The sequence below is a fragment of the Pseudophryne corroboree genome, chromosome 5 (genome assembly GCF_028390025.1).
Source record: "Pseudophryne corroboree isolate aPseCor3 chromosome 5, aPseCor3.hap2, whole genome shotgun sequence".
Lineage (NCBI taxonomy): Eukaryota > Metazoa > Chordata > Amphibia > Anura > Myobatrachidae > Pseudophryne > Pseudophryne corroboree.
The window spans coordinates 257576929-257602433 of record NC_086448.1 but is presented as its reverse complement, the minus strand read 5'-3'; the positions used below and the strand labels follow the sequence as shown (position 1 = coordinate 257602433).

Below are 25505 nucleotides of genomic sequence, written 5' to 3'. Positions count from 1 at the left end.
CCACCAAATTCAAGGTATGTGCAAAACATGGGACGTGCTGGAATTTGCCCATATTTAATGCACACACAATATTGCTGGCGTTGTCCGATGCCACAAATCCACAGGAGAGTCCAATTGGGGTAAGCCATTCCGCGATGATCTTCCTCAGTTGCCGTAAGAGGTTTTCAGCTGTGTGCGTATTCTGGAAAGCGGTGATACAAAGCGTAGCCTGCCTAGGAAAGAGTTGGCGTTTGCGAGATGCTGCTACTGGTGCCGCCGCTGCTGTTCTTGCGGCGGGAGTCCATACATCTACCCAGTGGGCTGTCAGTCATATAGTCCTGACCCTGCCCTGCTCCACTTGTCCACATGTCCGTGGTTAAGTGGACATTGGGTACAACTGCATTTTTTAGGACACTGGTGAGTCTTTTTCTGACGTCCGTGTACATTCTCGGTATCGCCTGCCTAGAGAAGTGGAACCTAGATGGTATTTGGTAACGGGGGCACACTGCCTCAATAAATTGTCTAGTTCCCTGTGAACTAACGGCGGATACCGGACGCACGTCTAACACCAACATAGTTGTCAAGGCCTCAGTTATCCGCTTTGCAGTAGGATGACTGCTGTGATATTTCATCTTCCTCGCAAAGGACTGTTGAACAGTCAATTGCTTACTGGAAGTAGTACAAGTGGGCTTACGACTTCCCCTCTGGGATGACCATCGACTCCCAGCGGCAACAACAGCAGCGCCAGCAGCAGTAGGCGTTACACGCAAGGATGCATCGGAGGAATCCCAGGCAGGAGAGGACTCGTCAGAATTGCCAGTGACATGGCCTGCAGGACTATTGGCATTCCTGGGGAAGGAGGAAATTGACACTGAGGGAGTTGGTGGGGTGGTTTGCGTGAGCTTGGTTACAAGAGGAAGGGATTTACTGGTCAGTGGACTGCTTCCGCTGTCACCCAAAGTTTTTGAACTTGTCACTGACTTATTATGAATGCGCTGCAGGTGACGTATAAGGGAGGATGTTCCGAGGTGGTTAACGTCCTTACCCCTACTTATTACAGCTTGACAAAGGGAACACACGGCTTGACACCTGTTGTCCGCATTTCTGGTGAAATACCTCCACACCGAAGAGCTGATTTTTTTGGTATTTTCACCTGGCATGTCACCGGCCATATTCCTCCCACGGACAACAGGTGTCTCCCCGGGTGCCTGACTTAAACAAACCACCTCACCATCAGAATCCTCCTGGTCAATTTCCTCCCCAGCGCCAGCAACACCCATATCCTCCTCATCCTGGTGTACTTCAACACTGACATCTTCAATATGACTATCAGGAACTGGACTGCGGGTGCTCCTTCCAGCACTTGCAGGGGGCGTGCAAATGGTGGAAGGCGCATGCTCTTCACGTCCAGTGTTGGGAAGGTCAGGCATCGCAACCGACACAATTGGACTCTCCTTGTGGATTTGGGATTTCGAAGAATGCACAGTTCTTTGCTGTGCTGCTTTTGCCAGCTTGAGTCTTTTCATTTTTCTAGCGAGAGGCTGAGTGCTTCCATCCTCATGTGAAGCTGAACCACTAGCCATGAACATAGGCCAGGGCCTCAGCCGTTCCTTGCCACTCCGTGTGGTAAATGGCATATTGGCAAGTTTACGCTTCTCCTCCGACAATTTTATTTTAGGTTTTGGAGTCCTTTTTTTACTGATATTTGGTGTTTTGGATTTGACATGCTCTGTACTATGACATTGGGCATCGGCCTTGGCAGACGACGTTGCTGGCATTTCATCGTCTCGGCCATGACTAGTGGCAGCAGCTTCAGCACGAGGTGGAAGTGGATCTTGATCTTTCCCTAATTTTGGAACCTCAACATTTTTGTTCTCCATATTTTAATAGGCACAACTAAAAGGCACCTCAGGTAAACAATGGAGATGGATGGATTGGATACTAGTATACAATTATGGACGGGCTGCCGAGTGCCGACACAGAGGTAGCCACAGCCGTGAACTACCGCACTGTACTGTGTCTGCTGCTAATATATAGACTGGTTGATAAAGAGATAGTATACTCGTAACTAGTATGTATGTATAAAGAAAGAAAAAAAAACCACGGTTAGGTGGTATATACAATTATGGACGGGCTGCCGAGTGCCGACACAGAGGTAGCCACAGCCGTGAACTACCGCACTGTACTGTGTCTGCTGCTAATATATAGACTGGTTGATAAAGAGATAGTATACTCGTAACTAGTATGTATGTATAAAGAAAGAAAAAAAAACCACGGTTAGGTGGTATATACAATTATGGACGGGCTGCCGAGTGCCGACACAGAGGTAGCCACAGCCGTGAACTACCGCACTGTACTGTGTCTGCTGCTAATATATAGACTGGTTGATAAAGAGATAGTATACTCGTAACTAGTATGTATGTATAAAGAAAGAAAAAAAAACCACGGTTAGGTGGTATATACAATTATGGACGGGCTGCCGAGTGCCGACACAGAGGTAGCCACAGCCGTGAACTACCGCACTGTACTGTGTCTGCTGCTAATATATAGACTGGTTGATAAAGAGATAGTATACTCGTAACTAGTATGTATGTATAAAGAAAGAAAAAAAAACCACGGTTAGGTGGTATATACAATTATGGACGGGCTGCCGAGTGCCGACACAGAGGTAGCCACAGCCGTGAACTACCGCACTGTACTGTGTCTGCTGCTAATATAGACTGGTTGATAAAGAGATAGTATACTCGTAACTAGTATGTATGTATAAAGAAAGAAAAAAAAACCACGGTTAGGTGGTATATACAATTATGGACGGGCTGCCGAGTGCCGACACAGAGGTAGCCACAGCCGTGAACTACCGCACTGTACTGTGTCTGCTGCTAATATATAGACTGGTTGATAAAGAGATAGTATACTCGTAACTAGTATGTATGTATAAAGAAAGAAAAAAAAACCACGGTTAGGTGGTATATACAATTATGGACGGGCTGCCGAGTGCCGACACAGAGGTAGCCACAGCCGTGAACTACCGCACTGTACTGTGTCTGCTGCTAATATAGACTGGTTGATAAAGAGATAGTATACTCGTAACTAGTATGTATGTATAAAGAAAGAAAAAAAAAACACGGTTAGGTGGTATATACAATTATGGACGGGCTGCCGAGTGCCGACACAGAGGTAGCCACAGCCGTGAACTACCGCACTGTACTGTGTCTGCTGCTAATATAGACTGGTTGATAAAGAGATAGTATACTACTAATATTATATATACTGGTGGTCAGGTCACTGGTCACTAGTCACACTGGCAGTGGCACTCCTGCAGCAAAAGTGTGCACTGTTTAATTTTAATATAATATTATGTACTCCTGGCTCCTGCTATAACCTATAACTGGCACTGCAGTAGTGCTCCCCAGTCTCCCCCACAATTATAAGCTGTGTGAGCTGAGCAGTCAGACAGATATATAATATATATAGATGATGCAGCACACTGGCCTGAGCCTGAGCAGTGCACACAGATATGGTATGTGACTGACTGAGTCACTGTGTGTATCGCTTTTTTCAGGCAGAGAACGGATATATTAAATAAACTGCACTGTGTGTCTGGTGGTCACTCACTATATAATATATTATGTACTCCTGGCTCCTGCTATAACCTATAACTGGCACTGCAGTAGTGCTCCCCAGTCTCCCCCACAATTATAAGCTGTGTGAGCTGAGCAGTCAGACAGATATATATAATATTATATATAGATATTATGATAATAGATGATGCAGCACACTGGCCTGAGCCTAAACAGTGCACACAGATATGGTATGTGACTGAGTCACTGTGTGCTGTGTATCGCTTTTTTCAGGCAGAGAACGGATTATAAATAAAACTGGTGGTCACTATCAGCAAAACTCTGCACTGTACTGAGTACTGAGTCCTAATGCTCCCCAAAATTAGTAAATCAAGTGTCTCTCTAATCTATTCTAAACGGAGAGGACGCCAGCCACGTCCTCTCCCTATCAATCTCAATGCACGTGTGAAAATGGCGGCGACGCGCGGCTCCTTATATAGAATCCGAGTCTCGCGATAGAATCCGAGCCTCGCGAGAATCCGACAGCGTCATGATGACGTTCGGGCGCGCTCGGGTTAACCGAGCAAGGCGGGAAGATCCGAGTCGCTCGGACCCGTGAAAAAAAACATGAAGTTCTGGCGGGTTCGGATTCAGAGAAACCGAACCCGCTCATCTCTACTTTTTACACATAACGGCAGACAGCGTGCCCTTGTTACACATAGCGGCAGACAGCGTACACTTTTTACACATAACGGCAGACAGCGTGCCCTTGTTAAACATAGCGGCAGACAGCGTACACTTTTTACACATAACGGCAGACAGCGTCCCCCTTTTTACACATTACGGCAGACAGCATGCACTTTTTACACATAACGGCAGACAGCGTCCCCTTTTTACACATTACGGCAGGCAGATTCCCCCTTTTTACACATAGCGGCAGGCAGATTCCCCATTTTTACACATAGCGGCAGGCAGTCCCCCCTTTTTACACATTGCGGCAGGCAGATTCCTCCTTTTTACACATTGCGGCAGGCAGTCCCCCGTTTTTACACATTGCGGCAGGCAGATTCCCCATTTTTACACATTGCGGCAGGCAGATTCCCCCTTTTTACACATTGCGGCAGGCAGTCTCCCTTTTTACACATAGCGGCAGGCAGTCCCCCATTTTTACACATTGCGGCAGGCAGTCCCCCATTTTTACACATAGCGGCAGACAGTCCCAACAAAGAAAGAAAGAGACAGAAAGAAAGAGACAGAAAGAAAGAATTATACTTATCCTCTCCGGCGTCTCCGCTGGCTCAGGCTCCTCGGTGCAGCGTCAGACGATTCCCGGGCTGGAGAGAAGGAGGAGGAGGGAGGTGGAGGAGGGAGCCGCAGCAGCGCTGTGTCATTGGTGGAGGCGCTGCTGCTGCTGCCCCTCTGCTTCACTATAGGCTGTTCTCGGAAGACAGCCTATAGTGAAGCAGAGGGGCAGCAGCAGCAGCACCTCCACCAGTAGTAAAGCGCTGCTGCTGCTCCCTCCTTCAGCTCCCTCCTCCTCCTTCTCCCCCGTGCACAGCGGCATGTAATGAGTCAGTTTGACTCATTACATGCTTTGGGCCCCTGGACAGAGGCGGGCCCCAGTGCAACGCACTGGTTGCACTGGCGGTAGTTCCGCCTCTGGGGGGCAGTGCTGATAAGCAGTGGAGGGCCAGAGGAGTTGGGGCGGGCCCCCCTGTCTTAGTGCCCCGGGCCCATCCAAGGCTTAATCTGACCATGCATAAAATAAATTACAGATAAAAAGAAAGTTGTGGAATTTGGTCCTATGTGAAAATAGATTGGGTCTAAAGACCCTTGCAAAATGTATTGATTGTGTCCGAAACTTAGGCATATTCCTAATGGGTGCAGGGTGTGTAGTGTGGGGCCCTTTCCTTCCCATCAGTGCCGCATATATCACTGGGAACATAGTGTTGTTGCCATGTTTTCGGAGAGCAGCGCATGCGGACTACAGAAATCACTAGGAAAATGCACCCAGAGGATACTTACCTAATACCGGCTAGCGAATCCCTTCTCCTCCTTGGCATCTTTGGAAAGATGGTGCTGTGCAGTCATAGAAAATACTCTGGCACTGGGCCATAGACTTTGCTCTCTTGTGCAAATGTGCATCTTCCCAAATATTACTGCGAAGATGGCGCTGCCGAGTAGGAGGGACCCAGTTGCCTGCATAAGGTGAGATGTGATTCTGGGTGGGGGGTGGGATTTCTCGGGGGGGGGGGGGGGCAAGGCTCTCAGAGGATAGGACAGACTGCATACATGCTCCATCAGCTGTTAATATGCCTCAGTCAGATATTGAATACCAAATTCCTCCCAGGATTTACATAACTAAATATAATACATAAAAATGGACACACATGATATTGTCTATAACTTTTTCTGCTATATACAGTATATTTTTATACACGGCTAGTCTTGCCATTTGTTAAACACAAACATTGAAGTTTTATACACTACTCCTGTTTTCACCTGAATCACGGTGATATTTCACAGTAAATGCATTTTGATTTACTTTTTATTGTTGATGATTGGATTTGATTACAATTAAGTAAAATAGCTTTAATTAAATAATGTATGCATGAAAAACTATTTAACACGTGAAGCCAACAAAATGATTGCCTTGTATCCTAGTACATATATTATGCAATTTTCAGTTTGACTTACGGTTGACAAAGTTTAATGAGGTCTTGGTCTGTGGTGCCAGGTGGAAGTCCTCTTATATACAGGTTCGTTTTACTCAGCTGCTCCCCACTGCTGTTGCTGCTGTTGTTACTACTGTTTGTGCTGGGGCTGGGGGGAGCCATGGGGTGGGGAGCTGGTGCATAAGACTGCTGGAAATAAAAAGAGAATGGAATATTAAAACCATAAATAATCATACTAATATTATATTTTATATAGAACAAATATACACACTATAATTCATTTTTTATATAATTTTTGCTATTGGGTATTATAATTGTCTAACTGAAAAGCTATGTTGTATAATACAGAAGAAGTAGACTTTATAACAGAAAATTGTATGCCACATTCTGAGCTATTCACATCTAAACTATTCAGAAATCTGTCACTATAAAGCACAGATTATTAATTTAATTATTTGCCACAGTGTACTATCTCCTGCTCCACGTGTACGTACTAAATACATGTTATCTGTTTCAGCATGGATTTCTGAGATTGCCTACAGCTGCGGTGGCCAACCCGCGGCTCTTTCTATCTCCGCATGCGGCACCTCCCGCTGCCCTAGTCCGCAGTGCCAGGCACCGGCCCGTGAGCCAATCAGAGATCACGGACCGGCAGCCAATCAGGAATCTTAGCTGCCGGTCTGCAAACTCTAACCGGCTCACGGACCAGCACCTAATTAGAGAGAATCAACGCCACCGGAGAGTGGAGACTGAGGGGCAGGAGAGACACAAAGTGGGTGTGGCCTCACAAAGTGGGTGTGGACTCACAACTACAATTAATGCCCCCCACGTAGTGCCAGATACACAAATAATGCCCCTCAGCAGTGCCAGATGCACAAATAATGCCTCCCAGCAGTGCCAGATACACAAATAATGCCCCCAGCAGTGCCAGATACACAAATAATGCCCCCCAGCAGTGCTAGATACAATGCACCCACCAGTGCCAGATACAATTCCCCCCGCAGTGCCATTTAAAATGATAGAGTCTCCGGCGGTGGCGGGCATTTAAAATATGGTGTCGGTAAGTGATCCAATCAAAACTCGCGGTCCGGCAGCCAGTCAGGTGCCACCACTGCTGGTTCACAAGCTCTGATTGGCTGACGGCCGGCACCATATTAAAAACGAAGGGAGGAGTGCCAGAGACTGCCCAAGCCCGTGCGCTCTGTGAGCTACCCAAAATACTATGGCGGGCTACCAGTAGCTCATGAGCTACGGGTTGGAGATCACTGATATAGAGAGACAAAGTTGCTGTGCACATGACATACAGATGTGTCCTACATCATTACTGCAGTTGGGCTAAACAGCCCCTCTCAGCGTGCCTGGTCCTATCTGGAAGAAGCCCGGAGAGGAGAAGCAGGTGGGTGGTGAAGGGGGCTAGGCTGAACAATCACATCATTATACCCCACCCCCTCATGTTTAAAATGTTGTGATTTGTTCGGATTTGCATAGGGGGCAAGGCTAAATGGTGCGATTACAATGGAATCACCCCCACGGACTGCAGAGTTAAGGTACATTTCTCCCCCATTCTGACCACTTCACTAGGAAGTGGGCGGGATGTGGGAAGCTTGCCCACTCTTTCAGGGGTGTGGGGGACTACCCAAAAAATCGTGTGTCTCCTGCAGGATCCAGGAGAGTGGGGAAGTATGAGTGAGACTATGCTTGCATTGAGTATCTTTTTTGCATCTTTTCTGACAAAAACGCATCTAAATCGCAATGTGATGTGACCAGGATGCATCCGGAGACTGTGCTAATTAATCTGATATGTAACTCTATATATACTATATATTTATGTGCAACGGAGTCTCTGTATCTGTATACATAGTGATACAATGCAGAGGCTGCTGCTTTTTTCCATGCCAAGTTCCGTTGTGCTTCATAGCACACACAGATATACAAGTGTTACATGGGGCTGGAAGCCTCTGAAAGAAGGAGCATACTGTACTGTGTTATTGCCCTGAATCAGTGTGATAATAAGAGCCACAACATTTAGGGCCTCAATTAGAGTTAGGTGCATGTAACTTTTTGTGCCATTAACACAGGCATTTCTGTGCACAGAGCAGCCATGTAAGATCCCTATAAAACTGGAGCAGGTTGACTGTTAAATGCTCCTCTACATCAGACAAAGAACATCCAACTTGTAGTTATTTATCTTCCTTTGTGTATATTGTATATACCAAATGTAACAGACAGCTATGGGAAGGGTGATATGTTTACAGCACTGTTACAGCAGAACATTCTATTTATTGTTCTAACTGTGTTTCTTTTACTTAAATTGTTTGGAAATCCATGTACGCGATGACCGTATTGCGTATGACTGGAAAATCTCACTTGTTGAGATCATATTGAGATCATATTTTCGGTAGTTGCATGTTTGCTATGAACAGTTTCTCTTGATACTAAGTAAGTTATTTTTCTTAGCTTCCTAGAGACTTAGCATGGAAGGAGTTGGCTTTGAGGGGAGGAACAGGCTCCTGAATTCTGCCATCTGCCTTCCCCAAGAGAGGAAAACAGGTATAATGCATAGGCTTATGTGTTCTACTAAAATCAGCTTGACGGAACCTGGCAGCTAAAAAATGGAGGAAAATTCAATACCTGACATCTGGAGAAATAGTTCAGATTTTTCAAAACAACTACCACCTGCATTTCTGAGGCAGCTATTTCTTAACCTAATCTGCAATAATATTCATAAAAATAAAATAGATATCATACTACGTTATTCTAGTATGTGTCTAGTACTTAAATTGGACAGGGGTATAAATATTTTGCGAAAATTTCTGGATGCCAAATAACGTGCCGTTTCTGGAAAAGAAATGTGAGAAGTGTGAGTAAAAAAATAGTAGTCCCTACAGTCAAATGTTTGGCATCAGAGAATCAACATGCGGAGATTGGTTTAATAACTTGGTGCAACGTAGAACATCCAATCAGATGCTAGCTTTCATTTGAAAACTAAGATAGGACAATATCATCTATAGTATGATTGATTGGTTGTTATAGGTTACAGCTCATTAAACCAGGTTTCACCATGTTTTTAACATACAGTACAACAATAAATATCATATAAGTGTATCAAAACAGTTATCTATGCTCACTATTCTTACTAAACCAGTGTCATCATAAAATTCTATGGCAATCTGCATGTACAGAGGGCCTGTCATCCCTCAGACAAGATCTACGTAGTTCAATAAAGGCTATTAAAAGCTAGAAAGCTAATTTCAGAGCTTTGCCAAAAATGTGTAAAATAAATCATACGAACTGCAGAATCAGTTCAGTCACAGTACATAGAAAGTAAATAATCAGTATCAACAATAAAAAAATTAATTTACAGCCACTTATCATTGAATATCAACAAATGATTCTTCCTGCAATGATCTATAGGTAATTTTATACAGTACATTGTCCATATGACTAATACTATTAGTACCTCACCATACTGCACTTGCTTCAACACTGTGTAAACAGCACTGTAACATTACCTGATTTAAATTACATGGTTGTTTTTATTTCTGTGTTACCTTTTCATTATCAATTTATTTTTATTGCAATACTACTACTACTAATCTTATTATGAAAAGTGGTCCAGTTTTGTTTTTTTAAAGACTTCATATGCTATTTAAGGAACACAAAACCATCAGAGCACAATGGAAATCTTTTTGTGTATGTCCTACGCCTTCATGTGTGTAGGTGTCCTACGCCCATGTGTGTAGGTGTCCTACCCAACCCGCCACCCCATTTCCCCCGAATCTGCAACACAATTTTTCCAGTTAATCACAATCAGAATGAAGCGATACTGGAAGCAATAATTTATGGTATTGGTAGAGATAAGCTTCACCAATTTTCTGTTCAAAAATTTCAGAATTGCATAATTATTATTATTTTTTAAATTTCGCATTGCATAATTATTATATTTTTTTTTTAATTTCGGCATCACTTCCATTAAAATATATATATTTTTTGTCTTGGTGCTAGTTTATAGTTTTCCCTGGGGAAGAGGTTTTGTGCGTCTTTTGTATTTCATTGCTACTGTATGTTCATTATCACTGACACATTTCCTATCTAACATTTTTCCTTTTCTTACCCTTCAGAGGATGTGCATGTGTTACTTGCTAAAGACTTGCTAAAGACTCCCTTTGGGGAAAAAAATAGGTAAAAGGTTGCTAACACCACAATAATCCCTGCTAACAAACGTGGTCACCTCATCAAAGAACACAGCAATCCAAAAATGTGCCTTCCATTAGTTGCTACTTAGGTGAAAAAAAGACAGTTCCCACATGTTTTGATTGTAATATAATATAGCCATTAATGGCTACTCGTATACAGTCTCACAAGCTTAGCTATGCTAGAATTCCATCTAGGAGGGAGATCATATATGAGCTGAGTTTGTGGGAAATGATAATGTCTTTGTAACATGATAAGAGCATTTATTTCACAATATGATCTGTTTAAAGGGGCACTAATCTTCCTTGACATTGCTAGTATGCTTTATATGTCTTGCTACTCATAGTTTATGCACACAAGCAAAACAGGAGGTGTGTGGAATTTGTACTGCCCACAAGGCAGCAAAGATATCCCAGACATTTACACATATCATGATTCCAATGTTTAGTTGAATGGAGAAATATTGGTTCTCAGTTGTGATCCAGAATTTCATTAGCAGAATGTGATCTCTGTTTCAAACAAACATTGTAATGTAATGACGATGAAAATTGCAGTGATAATGGCGCTAGCAGCATGAACCTGAACACAACCAGAGGAGTAACTGCTCTAAATTGGTAACAATGCTGGCATATAAAGCAGGTGCACCATAGTTTAAAACAATAACATAGACTATGGTGGGAATTCAATCAGCCATCAGGATTAACATGCTGACCAATGCAATTAGCGGGGTTTAGCCTACACATGAAACCACAGTGATGCACTTTTCCTCGCAGTCTCAGGAGCTGCGAGGAAAGGTCTATGATTAATAAATGCACCCTCTGAAAGTAACTCATTAGTTCTGCTCTTTACACAGAATCAGTGGGTTAGCGTGCATGAACCCAATGTTTACCACTTGGGGAGAAGGCTGTTTAATTGAATAGCTCTGTGAGTGCTTTTCCCTGCGTGTCAAACCCTGTGGCTAATTGGATTCCCCCTAGTCAGTTAAATTGTTAAAAAAAATATGAATAAAAAATATAGTGCACCAGTTATTGTATCTAGTAAACTTCACCATGTGATGCCATGAGTATTTGACCACCTCTACACATAATATTGCAAATAACAAGTTTTTTGCACTAGTATGTTTGAAATAAATTCCCCATGGAGATTAATTGCCTATGTAATACTCTACATATATAGCTATGCTATGCTTTATCCAAATGTCACTGAATATACATATGGGACATTTGTTCTATTTAACAGAATAAGAAATACTTGCCTACTCTCACAGTGTGTCCAAGAGACTCATGAATTTCATTGAGTTCTCCTTGATTCCTGGTAGGTCCAGGAATAATTCCAGATCCCACCCACCTCCCATCACCATACGCCCAGCACATGCCACTTGACACCCCCTTAATGGGATTTCTGGAAGGGAGATCCCAAAAGTTAGCAAGTATGCCTTAAGAAGACTTATTTTTACTATACATTTTTCTATTATGATATCGTACTGTCTGTCAACATAAAACAACAGTATATAAAAGTACAGATGTTTCTTGGTACTAGCTCATAATAAAAGATAGAATAGTATTGATAGTCAAGATTTTTGGCAAATAACTGCAAAGTAAGACCTTTTGAGCATCTGGTTTGACATATAAAAAATAATTAGTAGAAATCCAGTACCAGGTGACCTTTTCTGTATAAAAACACTATAAATAAGATATCTGTGGTCCGGAAATAACCAATGTGGACCGTTGTTAATTAATATAATGACTCTAATTTATAATGCTTCGAAATTTGCACTAAACATTGTAACAAAAACAAAGCATTGATTAGAAAAGTATGTTCAGCCAGCATTCCTAACAAGTGATGCAAGTTCCCATTTAGATTGCAAACAGATGCTGTAGAGACTAGAGTGCAGAAACAGGAATGTATTGTAATATTTTAGCATAGATAATAACTGGACATATATTAACTAGTCATGGATTATTTTTTTTACATAGCTGTTAAAAGGACATGCTTTTATTTTACACATTACAAAATGTTTCCTTTTACAGAAACAAAAGAATAAGCTAAAATCTTAATAATGTAGAACATGAGATGCTATTTTTTATCATGACCTTTAGTTGTATCTGGAGACAGCTGAACACAGTCAGCAAAAGAAAAATGTATTTTGTTCATAAGTCTGTACCATTCAGTCCAGTTACTTCCCAGGAGAAAATGGGTAATTATGTAATGAATTTTCAGTCTTAAATTATATTTGTCTCTTTTAAAAAAAAATAAAGATTGTTCAGCACATCTAGGTCGAAGAAAGTATGCATAGTTGCATTTTTACGAAAGAAAACAAGCTATTTGGGCAAGAAAGATGTTTTACTAATGTACTTCAATACAAAAAACAAAGTAATGTTAACAAATTCATTTTCTGCTGAATATGATTTTTTGGGGCAATAATTAGAAAAAAAATTCTGTAAGTATATGGAGGTAGAGAGTACATTTTTATTTTGTTTGCATTATAGGACTATAAACATGTTTGAACATAAATAGATAACAAAAAGTTGCCATTTAAAGTGAAAAAATTAAAAAGCATAAGCAAAAGAGTAATTACTATACTGCACTTTGCATGTATTTTTATTTTAATTACAAATGAGTTCATAATTTATAAAGTTTGACTAAAATGACTTGAATTTACTAGATTTTTGTCAGGTGTTTTATACTGACTTCTACATTAAACAGATAACTTTTGTAAGATTGTTTCTATATTATTACAAATTATAATTTTAAATATTATTTGTGAAAAAGATTTATTATTAAAAAGCATTACAAATGTTATTTCTTTTTACTTTAAACAACTAGTGTTTTTATTCCCAAAGCATTTTTTTTATTTAAAAATTACTTCCTAATACTGTGAATTATTTCACAAACTTTATTGAAACAAACCATAGTGAAAATTTTGTAGTCCACAAGAAAAAAATGTTTTAAAATATTTCGTAAGGACCCCTTTTGCAGACAAATAAATACATTGAAAATGTTTTTACTTATAAAGTGAATGATATATTAAAAAATACTACTTGTTATACTTGCAGAAGTTCTTAAGAAAAATTTTCATTTTGCAGATGATTTTAACTTGAAAGAGAGGCACACTTATATTGTTTAAATTCATATGTATTCATGTATTATTATTTTTAATGCTTACTCTATTCATGTATGTGTTTTTATGCATATTGTATTTATAAATGGAATTTCTGTATGATGACTGTTTACAGAAATGGAATCTGTGACACCCTAAAAATAAACAATGGTAATGATGATTATATTTTACAATTAATAATAAGTAGTGCCATCCCCAGAGGTGGAGCCGCAGCGCAGTCCAAAATTCAAATGGAGAACCACACCAACTGCCAGTGAGTCCTGGACAGAGATGTTTGGCAGCTGGTGTGAATACCCTATTTGAATTTTGGACCTCTGGAGTTGCCATTAATGATAAGATGATTTTTTATGCAATCTGTTTTTGAGAGTAATAAAAGGGTGGTGAGGGTTTATAGAGCAATAGACAAGTACACATAGTAAATGTAACCATAAGGAACAGTGACATAATAAACAGTGTCAAGGATACACAGACAGTGATACAAAGCCAAAAAGTACTCATCCGCTCAAAGGAGGGGCCACTAATGTGCCTACGACTATGATGTGCATGTGCGTATGCACACGCACAACTGTAGGAATGAATGGGTGGCATACTTAGTCTCAGCTTGGCGTACTAAGGTGCACCCGCGGTTCAGAACAGCATGTGTGCCCATGCAGCCGTGCCACAGGTAAGATGAACGTGGCTACTTATTTGTATACTAGGACAACAACCAACTTCATACTACTTGCAATGTACAGTGCATTTCTGGGTGAAAGAAGTATATACAAAATAATAATAAGGTGATTTCTAAACATTTTAATTTCTTTTTCTGCAACTTTATAGTTGAAAACAATATTACATTGTCAGGTACAATGCCTCAGTAATGGGGATGCAGTTAAAATGCCGGTTGTCATGATCCCAGTATTCAGTATAAAAAAGCTGGAATCCCAACAGCCGACAGTATACTGGTGGTCAGAATCCAGACACCTGCCCATTATTCCCATTTGGTTGGTGGGAATAGAACCTATGGCATGGCAAGCACAGCGAGCCTGCGTGGGGGCTTGTGTACTCGTTGCCGAGATTCCAGCACACGGTATGCCGCTGTCGCTATATTGAGAGCTAGCATCCCGTCTGCCACTATTTCATACCGGATCTCAGTAATGGTTGTCTTGCAATGAACTGTATCACTGTTGCATTAAAATTAAACCGTACTATTAATCTTAACTATTTCCCAAATTCCATTCTAGTGAACAGTTATGGGAGGGGGATGCACTAATATCTCCTACTACTATCTTTTCAAACTGAAATCATCGGCAGGAAAAATAATGGAGTTAGAAATCGCAGGAGGTGCGGGATGTCTGCCAATCTCTGACGTTTTTTTAAAGGCGCAATCACTTACAAGGCATGGTTTTGCCATGTACTGTAAGTATTTGCCCCTGTAAAAACACATCCAAGGTTGGCCAGCTATCCGCACCTCCGGCAAATTTCGAACTCCATTACATCCTGCCAAATATGTCTAAACTCTCTAAGTCATAAATGAAGTCTTTAGAAAAAAACTTGTATATGCTTATTTTTCTACCAGATAGCAGCAAAAAAGTTAATAACAATAGATTGCCTTTTAAATTGAAGTACACATGACAGGCAATTTTTCACTAAAGTCATACTGTCTGTGGTAAATACAATTATATGAAGAGATCAGCTTTGTGATATTTCCTAGCGGAACCAATATGAACTAACCAATATATTTAAGTTCTCTGACCATCAACAACTCCTTAAGCACAAAAACAAAAGTTTTCTACAAACCCTTCTTTAAAAATAAAATATAGGGGGCATGGCCTAGCCTGTGAGCTGTGAGGTGGTGTCTTTGGAGAGCTCCTGCCAGATTTGATTCTCTGATCGATCAAAAAGTGCCCCAGGGGATCCTCACCCCCCCCCATATCCTCATCTGCTGATTACCTTCTCCATCTAGAATCGGAGGGTCTGGGCTGCGGAATCGGGGGATCCTTCTAAGGGTCCCTGCGGGTTGCGGCCCTCCCCTCCATTTGAAGCCAGGGACTGCAGTATGCTCCCCTACTGACCGGAAGTGAGGCCGGACGGGCCGCTCGGCGGAGGGGCTCGGGAAAAGAAGCGGCTACCCTGAAGAGGAGGGACGGAGCGCTACCTGTGCCTACTCTCCTTGGGACCCGGCGGCTGTGGTCAGGATCGAGTGCGGTGAGCGGTGCCTGTACCCGCGGCTGTCTCCCCCTGTGACTCAGCGGCTCGCAGTTTGCTCTGCCAGGAGCTGGCGGCGGCCCTGAGCGGCCGGTGGTCTCCACCCCCCCCCCCTTCCCGCTTGCTTACCTTACAGTGCCTGGGGCTCCGGTGCACATTAAAGCGTTCGGTTATCTGCAGGAGCCTGTCCACGGCTGTGGGCAGCTCCATAGGCGGTGCGGGCGGGGAAGGCTGCTCTCATCTGCTGCTGGGCGGCTGTGAATGTGCTTGCCCTCTCCCTGCGCTGGCTTGGTTGTTCAGCGCAGAAGGACAGGCATTAGTAAACCAGAACACATTATATACATAAGCCCCCTGGTATTTTTATTTGCTCAGGGCTGCTGCTGGAATCCCTGCTACATTCTACACACAGTAGCCTGTGTTTGTGTATCCCACTGAATTCCCTGGCATATCTGACACCTAGGTATTGGGTCTATCTACACTATCTGCAACCTCCAGCCTGGCACTTCTAATTGTTAGCCCCTTCAGCTGCGGAATTGGGATTCTCTATCTCCAGGGTCATCTGCCTCCTGAATTTAGATCCCCTATGCTAGGAGATAACTGGGGATGGATGGAAGCTCTCATGAATCTGTGCTGCTACTGTGTGCTGAGATGTGACCTCCTCTGCATTATGTCCTTCTAGTGCCTCCCTGCAATCATTCTAGCCGACACATCTCTCAACGCGACACGGTCGCTCTTGTGTTGGATTGAGACCCGCTGTACCCCTTTTCTACTGTATTTGAAGTCTCTCTTGAAAAGTGCGATGTCATGCCTCAGAAGAAGCATAAAGCCTCCAAACCAGTCTCTCAGGTCACCTTTTTTAAGCCTTCTCCATATCGCAACAAGCCTCAAGAAGCTGGAGTTCCTGCGACTGGCACGACACCCTCGACCATGCTGCCCTCTCCCCTGGCGTCTGCATCCCCCCCTTCCGACTCCCCCTCTTCACCGCGTCTAGAGGATAGTGAGGCTTTAACGGTGGGCAGTATGAAACTCCTGCTACATCAATTTAAAGATGAAGTTACATCTGAGTTCAGAGCCATGTTGAAATCCTGCCAGAGCTCTATTGAAGATTTGGGTGAGAGGACCGGTCAACTGGAAACAAAAATGGGCGAAGTGGTGGGCTCACATAATTCCCTTATAGACTCTCATGATACCCTCAAGGGTGAAGTAGTTGCCCTACGGGATAAGGTTGCGGATTTGGAAGATCGCTCGCGCAGGTACAACTCAGGGGGGTTCCTGAATCGGTCTCCAATAGCAGTCTTCATGACTATACTATAGAGATTTTCAAGAAACTACTGCCCTCTGCCACTTCCTCGGATCTGCTTATAGACCGCATACATCAGCTCCCGAAGTCCCGGAGTGCTCCAGAGGGATCGTCCAGAGATGTTCTAATGAGGGTTCACTTCTACCATATTAAAGAGTCTCTGCTCAAAGTGGCTAGACCTTCTTCTGACTCAGCAGAGGCGTTAGGTCAGCTTCAACTATTTGGAGACTTGTCGCAATACACCCTTATTAAAAGACGCTCTTTCCAACCTGTTACCGTAGCTCTTCGGAAGGCTGGCATTGTCTATAGATGGGGTTTCCCCACGCGTCTGCTAATTTCCAGAGATGGTTCCACTATTGCTGTTTCCTCGGTGGAGGAAGGTATGAGACTTCTTCGTAAATGGAATCTAGGGGGTGATCGCGGGTCTGGCTCTCCTGATCGCCGACTCCAGCAGGACTGGTCGACGGTTGAGAAGTAGAGACACCCCTGATACGCCTATCTACTAAGAGCGACCTCTGGTCAGCTGAGGTTACTTTTCAGAGATGTGTTACTGTAGAGACTGCTGCTGTTAATGCACGCTTGACTTCTAAAATTGCGTTTGTTTTGTGGTTTTAACTCTCCAGGTTGGACAAATATGCGCAGTTGGGAACTTGGTTTTAGGAGCCAAGATACGCGCTCTGCCTTATTATGTTTTGCTGCGGATTTTGGATTAACCTGCTTATTCTAGATCTTCGTGATTTTCCTAAGATAACATGTTTATATAGTTTCACATTTCTATGATCTGTGGGTCGTGTGGATTTTTCTTTCCATTCTTTCTTTTTTTTCTTTTTATTATATGTTAAGATTCACAACCATCAGCTGGTTGATTGCGGGGGGGGGGGGGGGGTTGGCCACCAACCTCTCTCTTTAGTTGTGTGAGGTGCTGGATGTTTTGGCATCTTACTATGGCTCTGTATCTCTACGGGGTCTGTTTCTTTACTTTCTCTCTATTCTTTCTATTGTCCACCCTTGTGTGTTCCCCTTTTGTGTCTTGTCTCCCCCAGGGCTTTGTTTTCACCATATCACAATGTTCAAGGTACGGTATTCTTCCTGAATGTATTTGTTTGGCTCAAACGGTCGTTCTGCTTCCCAATTTAATTAGATATGGTCAAAATAGTCTCACTGAATGTTAAAGGATTGAACTCCCCTCAGAAGCGTAAACTAGCTCTGTCCTCTTTTTATAAAATGAAGGCAAATGTGGTGGCACTTCAAGAAACTCATTTTAAGAAACTAGACCCCCCTAGATTCCAGGATAGCCATTTCCCTACTTGTTATATGGCTAATGGCCCCACAAAAAAGGCTGGGGTGGCGATAATATTTTCCCTGAACTGCTTCTTTACCCTAGAATCTCAAATTGTAGACCCTGAGGGTCGGTACCTCATATTGATAGGACTACTTGAGAACATTATGGTCACTTTAGTTTCCTGTTATGCACCAAACACTGGTCAGCTTGCGTTCTGCAAGAAATTATGTTCCTTTGTACAAAAGTACACTAAGGGAGCCGTTCTGATTTTGGGGGATTTCAACCAAGTTGTTGATCCTGTTATGCATAGATCTCGCACTACTTGAGGATCCCTCCCCGTGAATCAGACTCTCAGGGGTGGGGACACTGGCCTTCGCCCTTTACTAGGTGAATACGATCTTTATGATGCATGGAGGTCCAAACATCCCACTGTGAGAGACTACTCTTTCTATTCGCATGTTCACGCCTCATATTCTAGAATTGACCTCGTTTTGACAAATAAGGAGACTCTGACAGCCATACGGGAAATAACTATTTTGCCATTGACTTGGTCAGATCATTCCCCATTGCGGGTAGTGTGGGATCTAGAGACCTGCAAAGTTTCTCCAGGGCCCTGGAGGCTGGGGAATTTCTTACTCAACCATCCCGAAGCTTCTCTCGCTATACAACACTCTATACAGTTATACCTAGACACTAATAGACCTGAGGATACCTCGATCTTTAATAACTGGTGCTCCTTTAAGGCTGTAGTTCGGGGAGTGGCCATTCAAACAGCTTAAACGCTCTCACTTACTTGAGCGCACGATGGCTGAAAGAGAGGTTGCCAGACTTGAATTGCAGCATAAAGCTGACCCTCGAAATAGATCTGTTCTCAGGCTTTTATTAGCTGCTAGGGAAAAGGTCAACATATTTTCCCTTCGGGATGTACAACGCAATATTGCACGACTGAATCAGAGGTTTTATATACTTGGGAATAAAGCGGGTCGCCTTTTGGCTCGGAAGCTCCGCGGTAGGCGAGCTAGGCCAGAATCCACTATGTTTGCTCCTCCACGGGATCTAGAGTGTCGGACCCTTATGATATTGCAAACACTTTTGCAGAGTATTATTCTCCACTATACTGTTTAAAATCGGACCCGACTACTCCCCAACCCAGTGCAGCTGATATCCAGTCCTTCCTAAAGGGACTCTCCCTCCCGATGTTGGACTCCGCGGCCTGCCTGTCCCTCAGTTCCCCATGGACATTAAAAGAACTAGAAGTGGCTATTGATGGACTCCCGAGAGACAAAGCCCCTGGCCCCGATGGCTTCCCTTCTAATTTCTACAAATCATTTAAAGCTGACTTGGCCCCTGTGCTGCTGTCTGTTTTTAATGAGGCGTCAGCTGTGGGGAGGTTTCCGGGGGAAATGCTTGAGGCACAAATAGTTGCTATTCCTAAACCTGGCAAATCCCCTGCAGCTGTCCAAAATTACCATCCCATAGCTCTGTTGAATACAGATGTCAAGCTTTTTGCAAAGCTTATCGCCAACCGACTATCCCCGCTGCTTCCATCTCTCATAGCTGCTGACCAGGTTGGCTTTGTTCCAGGCAGGCAGGCCCCGGACAACACTCGTAGAGTATACAACATAATGGAATATTACGATGTGCATAAGACGCCCCTCCTCATTTTGTCATTGGACGCCGAAAAGGTGTTTGACAGGCTCCATTGGGGATATTTGAGAGCGGTTCTCGATAAATTCGGTTTTGCTGGGGAGTTCTTGGACTCTATATTTGCTCTGTACTCTGCTCCCTCTGCGAGGGTGTTTGTCAATGGATGTTTGTCAGGTAGATTTGATATCTCGAATGGCACTAGACAGGGCTGTCCCTTATCGCCCCTTATATTCGCCTTAGCTATTGAGCCTCTAGCCGAAACCATTAGGTCCGAGCTGAAAATTACGGGTCCAGAGATAGGAGGTCTGACGCACAAAATCAGTTTATTCGCTGACGACATTTTGCTTTGTTTGACCCATCCTGCCACCTCCCTTCCTGCCCTCCATTCTATTCTGGACCGTTATTCCAGAATTTCCTATTATAAGTTAAACACTTCCAAAACGGAAGCCTTACCGCTTCACACTCCACCACGCACTGTTGGTTTGCTCAAAGACAGATACCGTTATGCTTGGCAGGGGAGATCTATCAAGTATTTGGGTATCCATCTATCTTTAGATGGGTATTTATACGACTGTAACTATACACCCTTATTAAACGCATTTGAAAAATAAATTAAAGAATGGTCCCTTCACGAACTTTCCTGGCTAGGACGTATCTCTGCAACTAAGATGATCCTGCTCCCTAAACTCTTATACCTGTTTCGGGCTATCCCTCGCAGTTTTCCCAAACCACTTATTATACGGGCTAACAAAATTATTTCTCACTATATCTGGAAGGGGTCTTGGCCTCGCATTGCTAGGCAGGTTTTGATGTTACCCAAGACTGTTGGAGGGGTGGCCTACCCTAACTTAGAAGGGTACCACATCGCCTGTGCTCTCAGTCAGGCTCGAGATTGGTTCAATATGTACAACCCCAAACCGTGGGTCCTCATCGAACGATCTTTCCTCGGTCCCGTAGACTTGAGGGATCTCTTTCTACTGCCCATTCATAGCGTACCAAAATGGAAAGGCCCAGGGGAAGCGATTAGAAATACTCTGAAGCTTTAGCACACGGTTGTTGCTTCTGACCCGACTATTTTGTTGCCGTCGGCCGACTTATCACTTAGAACTATCGCTTGTGTCATACCTAACCTTGCGTTGGACGCTTGGATAGATGTTGGGATTGTGCATTTGAGGAATCTCTGTTCGGAAGGAGGTTAAGTGACCTTCTATAGCTTACAAACCCGTTCAGGTATACCAAAGCAGGACTTTTTTAAATACTTGCAAATACGTCACTGGCTCCATTCCTGTTCTGATAGGTTAGTGGGCCCCGCTCCGCTCCCTGCTTCCCTACACTCTAGACTGTCTTCTCCTGCTCATGGAGGTGGGATTTCTAAATGGTATCAATATATAGTGCTTCTGACTAAACAGGGTAAGACTCCCTCACAGCTAAAATGGGAAAAAGACCTTTCTATTGTCCTCCGAGAGGAAGAGTGGGACTCCATATCCTCACGGTGCTTTAACATTTCTAGATGCCTACAACATTCTGAAATGTATTATAAATTATGCCACAGGGCATACTTTACTCCGCAGCGGCTTCATAGCATCTGTCCTTCGGTTTCCCGGCTTTGCTGGAGGAATTGTGGGCAATATTTTGCATAACTTCTGGGAATGCCCGGCTTTGCGGCCGCTGTGGACTGAAGTGTTCTCTCTTTTGCGGGAGGTGCTGGGGATGGAGGTACCAATGAATCCTTTGTTTTCTCTATTTCATTACTCGACGTTTGATTTACCGCTACGTGACAGATATGTGGCTGGTCATGTCCTAATTTCCACCAAGGCTGCAATTGGACAGCTGTGGAAATCTCAGGCGATACCCACCATCCACTCTATTATTAACAACACCCACAAGCATTTCTTATTTGAAACAACAGGAGGGATATATTCAAGGTCCCCTGCTCTGGTGCGGGAGGGATGGTCGAAGTGGGAGGTATTCCGGGAGCGGCGTGGACTTCCCCTGGTCATTTCTGCCTCTGCAGATATGTCACAAATACTTTCCCCACAACCTGATACTACCTGATTATGTTGGGCTTTCTTACTTACCTTTATATTTCACTGTTTGATTATGCCGTTTTAGGAACTTGGCTAGAGTGGAACCTGGCCTGTCTCTTTATGTTTCCCTATTTGTGTCACTGTATTGTCTCTCTTCTTGTCTCTCTTTTGTCACTCTACTATCTGTTGTTTTCTTTATTCTTTATTTGTTTGTTGCCAAATTTGGTAGTACACGATTTGCAAACTGAACAATCTGTTGTACAATTATTGTGTTATGTTAATCTTTACTGATTGTTCAATTCTATAACCCTTCTTTCATACTTATGTATTGTGAACTATTGCTTTTGGTTTTCTGTTTGTTTAAAATCCAATAAAAACTATTATACAAAAAAAAAATATATATAACAAAAAATATAAAATAGCCGACTTCTGTTGCAACTCAAGCCAAAGGAGGGCTAAGTCCATCGATCGCTTACAGTAAAACTGTAAGGAAGCCTTCATATTGCCCTATTGTATCACTACTGTATGTACATTGTCTAATCATCAGTACAGGGAAAATGAAAAGCATTATACTGTATGTGCTCCAGCATCTTGCTTCAGTTAACAGGTGGATTTCCTGACAGTGATACCCCATATTATTGGCTGTATGGAAATGCCATCATGTTTTATGATGTAGTGACCCACAAATGGGCATCCCCTTTAAGAAATCATACTAGTTTGCAAATTTGTATTCAATTTTTATTTTTTCAAATCTGATCATGCTTGAAGAATAAAACTTTTATATTCTCTCACAACCGTCTGCCCAGATGCAGGGTATTTATAGACTTCAATAAAGCTCCCCTACTCCCCTCATAAGAAGTATAGCTAACAGCTGTATTTTGATCATACAAATCTTTGTAAAATTGCTTTAATGCAACATAAAAGTAAAATATAAAAAATAAAAAAACAACACTTCTATTCAACAAGCCATTGAAGAAGAACTAAACACATGCCTCCCACTCCCTTGGGGGATTGTTAGCAATCTCAAGACACCATTGTGTACTTCTTTCTCATTTTGACTTCTTGTAAGTGGAACAATCAATACAGCTGTGAGTGACAAAGCACTATGTTACAGTAGGTTATTACCTTACACAGAGAATGATGTGTGCCAAGATAAATACTGCTGGTGTGAAACGCTATACATTTAGTTATTTTTTTCCATGTGTGAAGTTGTCAATGAGTGAGCAGCATTTAGAATTGTTTAGATGCTGAATATTACAACAATTGTTTTAGGTATATTTCCCTGTTCTAGTCATCTGATGCCATAATACAGGCATTCCCAACCACGGTCCTCAAGGCACACCAACAGTGCAGGTTTTAGTGATATCCAGGCTTCAGCACAGATGGTTAACTCAAAATAACTGAGCTACTAATTAAGTCACCTGTGCTGAAGCCTGGATATCACTAAAACCTGCACTGTTATTGTGCCTTGAGGACCGTGGTTGGTAATGCCTACCATAATACCTTAGTGCCAATGAAAAAGACATCTGATTCTGCGTCAATTGCGATTCTGAATCAAACGCAGTGTCAATGTCAGGTGCAGTGGAACGATTTTGCATCTAAGTCACACTGCACGTGTCCAGATAGTGGGCCTAATTCAGATCTGATCGCAGCAGCAAATTTGTTAGCAGTTGGGCAAAACCATGTGCACTGCAGGGGGGGGGGGGGGCAGGGATAACATGTGCAGAGAGAGTTATATTTGGGTGGGGTGTGTTCAAACTGAAATCTAAATTGCAGTGTAGAAATGAAGCAGCCAGTATTCACACTACACAGAAACAATATACCCCACCCAAATCTAACTCTCTCTGCACATGTTATATCTGCCCCCCACTGCAGTGCACATGGTTTTGCCCATTAGCTAACAAATTTGCTGCTGCGATCAGATCTGAATTACCCCCAGTGTGTGCACTGGGGTCAGGAAACCCCATTTTATTGGGAGCTACCACTTCCCAAGGGATTGGGCCAGTTGCCGTTATGACAGGGGGACCCCTTGCTGCATGGGCTCCTGTGAGAGCGTCAGCAGCCCTGGCTGGTTTAGCCTTGTGCTGGTTAATGAAAATAGGGGGATTCCCACAACATGTTAACACCCCCCTCCCCCAATTTTTCAATACCAGCCTAGGCACAGAGGGTGGTTATTATTTTGGGGGGCAGTACCCCATGCCATGCTTTCTTTTTCTTTGACACTTTTTAAAACAACACAGATCATGGTGACTGACACAAACTTGTTGGTTGCAGCCAAACATATTCCCCTATGATGTAAGTAACATTGTTTTTGGTCAATAGAAACACAGACATGCTGGTACCATAACTTAAAAACTATAAACACATGAACTCAATGATACTGTACATCTCAATAATCAATTACAAGCTCACATGCATAAAATAAATTGGAAGCCAGTACAGTACATTAATATACTGCAATATAATTAGGAATGACCTATTCTGAGTTTAACAATGGCAGTTATCTAACAAGGCCTCATGGACCAAGTCATGAACCTAATGGAAAGTGTTATGACAGTCTTTCCCAGCGAGAGAGGTTATCACAGCCGGTATAAACTTTTCTCCTGGATACCTTGCTAACACCCTAGTCGTATACTAGTTTTACTATGTATACGTACATTGGCAGCGCGTAGCCCATGAGGTATGTCAAGTGTCCTGCGTTGGCATGGTGAGTATGAGTATAATGTGAGCAACAGGCTGTCTGTACACATATCACTCGTTGCTGTCATGGGTAAAAGGGGCAATTTATCTGAGTTGCAAAAAGGGATGATTATCGGCTTTTGGGCCAAGGGTGGCAGTATTGTTAAAACAGTGCAGTTTGTGAACTGTTTGCATGCTGCTGTGGTGAAGGTGTATTCTGGCTGGACAAATGACACCATTGTGAATAACCGACGTGTTTAACTGCGGAGCACCACGTGCCATTGATGTGAGAGGTGAACATCAGCTTAAAAGATGTGTGAGGGCCGACCAACATGCTACAGGGGAGCAGCTCACCAACAAAATAAACCTGGGGGCTACCTGGCGTGTGTCTAAAATGACAGTTTAGCCTGTGTAGCTGCTGTCCATGCTGCACACGGCTATTAGCTGGTGGTCATAATAATGGGACTCGACCATGTATATTATATATATAGTGACAGCACCTGGGGAAATTGCAGACATACCATGCCTGGGAGATGACTGGAATAAGTAAGTGCCACAATGACCTGCAGCACCATTCTGGAATGAAAGGTGGGGGGATGGTGGGAGAGAAGGATGGGGGAGAGAAAGATGGGAAGAGTGGGAACATGAAGAGAAAGATGGGAAAACCAGAGGAGAGTAAGAGATTGCAGTCTGCACAACAGCTAGCGATCCAACAATGATGGGTTCAAAATACTAGTATGTGTAAATCACCAGTCATTAGTATATGGTACAAATATACAATTTTCAGAAATAAAATATATTATTGTGAAGTGATGCCCCAAAAGTAATAAAACTCTTTTTGGAACTGGATGAAA

At 42.9% G+C, this 25505-nt stretch overlaps 1 protein-coding gene across 3 annotated transcripts in view; it reads right to left on the bottom strand.

Annotated features, from left to right (window-relative positions):
- Window positions 1-25505, bottom strand: part of RBMS3 (RNA binding motif single stranded interacting protein 3) — a 932710-nt gene that overhangs the window by 659503 nt on the left and 247702 nt on the right. For 2 of the 3 annotated variants that reach the window (XM_063922278.1, XM_063922276.1), the window contains exon 2: window positions 6237-6403. In XM_063922278.1, the coding sequence (XP_063778348.1) occupies window positions 6237-6403 (167 nt within the window). The remainder of the gene's footprint in view (window positions 1-6236; window positions 6404-25505) is intronic. The other variant, XM_063922277.1, reaches the window with a different exon arrangement.